Source organism: Eimeria acervulina, genomic scaffold, assembly GCF_000499425.1.
Source record: "Eimeria acervulina Houghton genomic scaffold, Eah_scaff84, whole genome shotgun sequence".
Lineage (NCBI taxonomy): Eukaryota > Apicomplexa > Conoidasida > Eucoccidiorida > Eimeriidae > Eimeria > Eimeria acervulina.
The window spans coordinates 5,957-12,354 of record NW_013549570.1 but is presented as its reverse complement, the minus strand read 5'-3'; the positions used below and the strand labels follow the sequence as shown (position 1 = coordinate 12,354).

Below are 6,398 nucleotides of genomic sequence, written 5' to 3'. Positions count from 1 at the left end.
CGCAGCAGCAGCAGCAGCAGCAGCAGCAGCAGCAGGGTTTAGGGTTTGAGCACCTTAACATAGAAGATGAGGGTTTAGGGCTAAGGGTTTGAGCACCATAACATAGAAGATGAGGGTTTAGGGTTTAGGGTTTGAGCACCATAACATAGAAGATAAGGGTTTAGGGTTTAGGGTTTAGGGTTTGAGCACCTTAACATAGAAGATGAGGGTTTAGGGTTTTCAGGTTTAGGGTTTGAGCACCTTAACATAGAAGACGAGGGTTTAGGGTTTAGGGTTTAGGGTTTAGGGTTTGAGCACCTTAACATAGAAGAAGAGGGTTTAGGGTTTAGGGTTTAGGGTTTGAGCACCTTAACATAGAAGAAGATTCTATTAGAATGAATTTCTTTGACGATGATGCCCATGCGTTTTAAGTCGGAAGCAAAAGGAAAGCAGTGCAGCACTTCGTACTCCAGCAGCAAACCGTTAGGGCCCTGCAGCAGCAATCAGCAAATAAACAATAAATATACTATTATTATTATTATTATTATTATTATTATTATTATTATTATTATTATTATTATTATTATAGTTATTATAGTTATTACTGTCATAATGATAGTAGTAATAATATTGTTGTTGTTGTTGTGTATTGTACTAATAGCGTTTAATGAGTATTGTTAAACAGATAAACAAAAGTTACATATGTAAATATAAGTATATATATATATATTTGTATATATTTATTTATATACTGCAATATACACAACAAGAACAAACAAACAAGCACAGCCAACAAACAACAGAGAAACAACTGCAGCAACCAAAGGAACAGTAGAAACACAAGCAGCAGAAGCAGCAGCAGCAGCAGCAGCAACAGCAGCAGAGCTGTAGAGTGAGTGAATGCTAGCAGAATCAGCATCAGCAGCAACAACAACAGAAGCAGCATCAGCAGCAGCAACAGCAGCGTCAGCAGCAACAACAACAGAAGCAGCAGCAGCACAAGCAACAACAGCAGCACAAGCAACAGCAGCACAAGCAGCAACAGCAGCAGCAACAGCAGCAGCAGCAGACCTGCAGAGTGAGTGAGTGTTCATCGCGCTGCACCAACCGCAGGCCAACGCTGCTGCTGAAATGAACGAGAGCAACTTCGTCAGGAGAAGCAGCTTGAAACCTTAACTGTAACAAAAACAAATAAATAAATAAATAAATAAATAAATAAATATATTTATTAATAAACTAATAAATATTGTGTTGGGATATTCATAATATATTTTTTTATGTACAAAAATAATTAATTTATTAAATAAATAAATAAATTAATTAATTTTTTGTAGAGTAATTAACAAACTTAGACAATAATAAATTAATCTATAAGAAAAGTAGTTAATTAGAGTAAGTGAATATTATTTATTTATATGTTTTGTATACTTGTATATTTATTAATATATTTATTTAATTTGTTTATTTATTTATAAATTATTTATTTATTTATAGGATTGCTTAAAGTCATCCACGTAATAATATATTTTTTAATAAACAAACAAAATAAATAAAATAAATAAACAGAAACAAACAACAAATAAATAAACAAATAAACATAATAAATAAATAAATAAATAACAAACTAAATAAATAAACAAACTAAATAAATTAACAAACTAGATAAATAAATAAATAAAATAAAATAAATTAGATAAATAAATAAATAAAATAAATAAAACAAACAAACAAACAAACAAACAAACAAACTAAATAAATAAAATAAATAAATAACTAAATAAATATCTAACTAACTAACTAACTAAACAAATAAATAACTAAATATCTAACTAACTAACTAACTAACTAACTAACTAAATAACTAATTAAATTAAATAAATAAATAAATAAATAAATAAATAAATAATAAGTGCGGACCTGCTGATCTTCATAGACGGGCGTGACGTTGTGGCAGATGCTGATCGCTTTAATTACTTCGAAGACAGCGCTGTCTACCTCAGCTCTTCTGCTTCTCCCGTCGTTAAACAAAGCTCTATGAGGGCCCCCTGCTGCTGCTGCTGCATTTGCTGCTGCTGCATTTGCTGCTGCTGCTGCATTTGCTGTTGCTGCTGCATTTGCTGTTGCTGCTGCATTTGCTGTTGCTGCTGCATTTGCTGAAGTTGCTGGTGAACTTACTAGTGCATTTGCTGCTGCTGCTGGGTTTGCTGCTGCTGAAGCAATTGCTGCTGGATTTGCTGCTATTGCTTCTGCAACTGCTGCACATTGCTGATGAATAATCTGCTGAAGAGACAGCAGGCTGTCTTCAGTAAAAATAGCCTTGCCTATATGTAGCTTTTTAAAATGCATATCATTTTGAGTTAATGTCCCCGTCTTATCGGACAGCAAATACCCTATACGCCCCAACTCTTCAGGAAGAGTTGAGGTCCGCACCAACTGCACATAACAGCAGCAGCAGCAGCAGCAGCAGGACATACAGCAGCAGCAGGACATACAGTAGCAGCAGGACATACAGCAGCAGCAGGACATACAGCAGTAGCAGGACATACAGCAGTAGCAGTGGAAGCAGCAGCAGCAGCAGAAGCAGCAGGGCATATAGCAGTAGCAGTAGCAGTAGCAGTAGCAGCAGCAGAAGCAGCAGGGCATACAGCAGTAGCAGCAAATGCAAAGATATATACAGCACCAACTACATGCAGCATCGGCAGCAGCAGCAGAAGCAGCAGCAGCAGCAGTAATGAGAAATAGAGAAGAAGAGAGACTGAGGTAAAAGCGACAAAAATAAATTTAAAAAAGAGACGGAGACGGAGAGACAGAAAGACAGGCAAAGGCATCAAACAGCCGCCATACACCCAAACCCTAAACCCTAAACCCTAAACCCTAACAACCCAAAACCCTAAACCCTAAACCCTAACAACCCAAAACCCTAAACCCTAAACCCTAACAACCCTAAACCCTAACAACCCTAAATCGTAAACCCTAGCCCTTGGGGTGTATGTATTTGCTTACGGCTCCTTTCATTTTTTTGTCTTTGACAATATTGAGGCTGTGAATAGTTTTGGCGATGATGAGGTTAACTTGAAGACTGATAGGGATAATAGACGAAAGAAGAAGCATAAAGCGGCAGAAGTAGATGAACCAAATGCCTTTGAAGCCTCTTAATGCAACAAGAGATAAAGAAAGAAGACAAAGCAAACAAAATAACAGCTTCGCCACCATATTAACTTCAGCATCAAACAACCCGACTTTCGTCTTTGCTTGTGATGCATTCATGCTTGAACGCGTCTCCTTTTAATTAATTAATTAATTAATTAATTAATATTTATTTATTTATTTATTTATTTTATTTGGTTATTTATTTGGTTGGTTGGTCGGTAAATGTTTTGTTTATATGCACACAGACAGAAACACACACACACACACAAGCAAGGCAGCAAATTCAGTAACAGCAGCAACAGCAGCAGCAACAGCAGCAGCAACAACAGCAGCAGCAGCAACAGTAACAGTAACAACAACAGCAACATCATCAGCAACAACAACAGCAAGAAAAGCAGTAACAAGAACAGCAGCAGCAACAACAGCAGCAAGAGCAGCAGCAGCAACAGCAGCAGCAGCAACAGCAGCAGCAGGAGCTAACTCTGCCAGTATAAATGACGATTCCAATGACAGTGCCAGCAGCAACAACAGTATTAGCCCAGAGCACCTGCTCTAACCCCAGCGGCTCAACCGCACAATAGCTGCAGCCTCCCCCACTCACGTCTACCTGAAGCAGCAGCAGCAGCAGCAGCAGCAGCAGAAGCAGCAGCAGAAGCAGCAACAGGTGCAGCAGCAGCAGTAGCAGAAGCAGCAGCGAGAAGATCGAACCATGAACAACACATCCTCATCAACTGCAGCAACGCCAGCAGCGGGAAAAGCAGCAGCAGCAGCAGCAGCAGCAGAAACACAAGCAGCAAAAGCAGCAGCAGAAGTAGCAGCTAAAGAGCAGAAGCAGCAGCAGCACCGCCAGTGATAAGAGCAGCAGCACAACAACAGCAACAGCAACAGCAACAGCAACAGCAGCAACAGCAGCAGCAGCAGCAGCAGCAGCAAGGGGTAGGAAGGAGGAGCGGGTGCGGTGGAGAGCCCCCAGTTATTTCTCAGCAGCAAAACAGCTTCAGGCAGAGCTCACCATAGTGTCTCCTGGCCCTGCTGCTGCTGCTGCTGCTGCTGCTGTTGCTGCTGTTCCTGCTGCTGGTGTTGCTGCTCCTGATGAGGAGGTCTTGTCCGTGGGTTGATCATCCCGTTGTTGCTGCTGCTGCTTCTGCTGCTGCTGCTGCTGAGCAGCAGCAAGATCTCCGTGAGTCTCTATGACGGGTGTTGTTTGAATTCCTGCTGCTGATGCTGCTGCTGCTGCTGCTGCTGCTGCTGCTGCATCACCGGTCTCTCCTCTCTTCCCTGCATCTTTCTCCCCTCCCCCAACACCCCCACCACTGCTGCTGCTGCTGCTGCTGCTGCTGCTGCTGCTGCTGCTGCTGCTGCTTCCATAGAAGGAGAATCTACCTGTAAATTCGTAGATATCTTGACGAGGGGCCTCCGCCAAAATCTGAGCATCGAGCGATGCAATCTCTTCAGCTGTCTCCAACTGCTGCGTCAGGTGCACTGCTCGCCTGCAGCAAACCCTAAACCCTAAACCCTAAACCCTTAAGCCTAAACCCTAAACCCTAAACCCTAAACACCAAACATAGAGGATATGCCGGTTGAGGTGGCAGACAGAACAAAGGCATCAATATACTCGTCACAACAGCAGCTTAGCTGTTTCTGCTGCAGCAGCAGCAGCAACATCAACAGCAGCACCAGCACCACCATCAGCACCAACAGCAGCAGCAGCAGCACCGCCACCACCACCACCACCACCAGCATCAGCATCAGCACCAGCATCAGCAGCAGCAGCACCAGCAGCAGGAGCAGCAGCAGCACCACCACCAGCATCAGCATCACCAGCAGCATCAGCAGCACCACCACCACCACCAGCATGAGCACCACCACCACCCGCAGCAGCAGCAGCACCAGCAGCAGCAGCAGCAGCAGCAGCAGCAGCAGCAGGAGCAGCAGCAGAAAGGTACCTGAGTTTCCAGTCTGTTTCTCCATCGAGTTGATCGGTGCGTAGAAAACAGCTGCCGCTTTTTTCGGTGGTTTTTAAAAACACTAAATCTGCAGGGATGCGTTCGTTAGCTTCAACCTTAATTATATATCCTACCTTTAAACCGCTTGCACTCACAGGCACAAACCCTAAACCACAAACCACAAACCCTTTAAACACCTTTAATTATTACACCTCTAATAACACATTTAAACCGATTGCACGCACTCGCATAAACCACAAACCACAAACCCTAAACCACAAACCCTTAAACGCCTTTTTTAGGCTGCCGCTTGCACTCACAGGCACAAACCCTAAACTCTAAACCACAAACCACAAACCACAAACCCTAAACCACAAGCCACAAACCCTAAACCACAAACCATAAACCCTAAAATTAGAAGTTAAAGATGTAATTAATTTTAACATTAATAAAGGAGAAAATAAATTTTTATCAAAAATAATATTTTTTGTGTGAACAAACCCTAAACCACAAACCACAAACCCTAAAACGCACACCCTAAAGACTAAACCACAAACCCTAAACCACAAACCCTAAACCCTAAACCCTAAAACAAGCCCTATTCCACAAACCCTAAACCATAAACCCTAAAGCACAAACCCTATTCTACAAACCCTAAAACACAAACCACAAACCCTAACAGACGAAATACAAATCCTAAACTACGAACTCTAAACCCTAAACCCTAAACCATAAACCATAAACCCTAAACCTCTGGTGAAGAGAAGTCAAATGGCGTAATGGGTTAAGAAGATGAGACAAAAGAAAAAAGATAAAACAAAGAAAAACAAACAACAAATAAAACAAACAAAACATAAAAATATAAAACCCTCCGCATATAAACAACAAAAAATATGCAGGCGCAGCCACAAAGAGAAGAATAAAAACAAAATAATAATAATAATAATAATTAATTAATAAATAAAATAATAATAAAAATAATAAAAGAAAATATACCTGTGGGGAGAAGACGCATATACAGCTGACTGTTCATCTCTTTGTCTCGCAACCAACTGCAAACAAAAACAAAAAACTAAACAATAAATATAAATAAAAATAAATAAAGGATAAAAGATAAAAGATATACAAATAAAAAAATAAAACAGAGAAGCACAAAAAGATATACATTTAAAAAACAAATAAAACAAAGACAGTCCGAGTAAAAAAAAACAAAGAGAGACGGCACAAAAGAGATGAAGAGTAATAATAATAATAATATAATAATAATAATAATATAATAATAATAATATAATAATAATAATAATATAATAATAATAATAATAT

General features: G+C 40.2%; 2 protein-coding genes across 2 annotated transcripts; one reads left to right on the top strand and one right to left on the bottom strand.

Moving 5' to 3' along the window:
- Nucleotides 1–2,339: 2,339 nt before the first annotated feature.
- On the top strand, nucleotides 2,340–2,711 carry EAH_00014330 (hypothetical protein; the record flags this gene model as incomplete). The annotated part of the gene is made up of 1 exon (XM_013394281.1): nucleotides 2,340–2,711. One exon carries the CDS (start codon nucleotides 2,340–2,342, stop codon nucleotides 2,709–2,711), a length of 372 nt encoding a protein of 123 aa, XP_013249735.1.
- Nucleotides 2,712–4,126: 1,415 nt separating this feature from the next.
- EAH_00014320 (ATPase, related) lies at nucleotides 4,127–5,478 on the bottom strand (the record flags this gene model as incomplete). The annotated part of the gene is made up of 3 exons (XM_013394280.1): nucleotides 4,127–4,619; nucleotides 4,752–5,209; nucleotides 5,476–5,478. The coding sequence occupies 3 exons, from the start codon at nucleotides 5,476–5,478 to the stop codon at nucleotides 4,127–4,129; spliced, it is 954 nt and encodes a 317-aa protein (XP_013249734.1).
- Nucleotides 5,479–6,398: the final 920 nt, after the last annotated feature.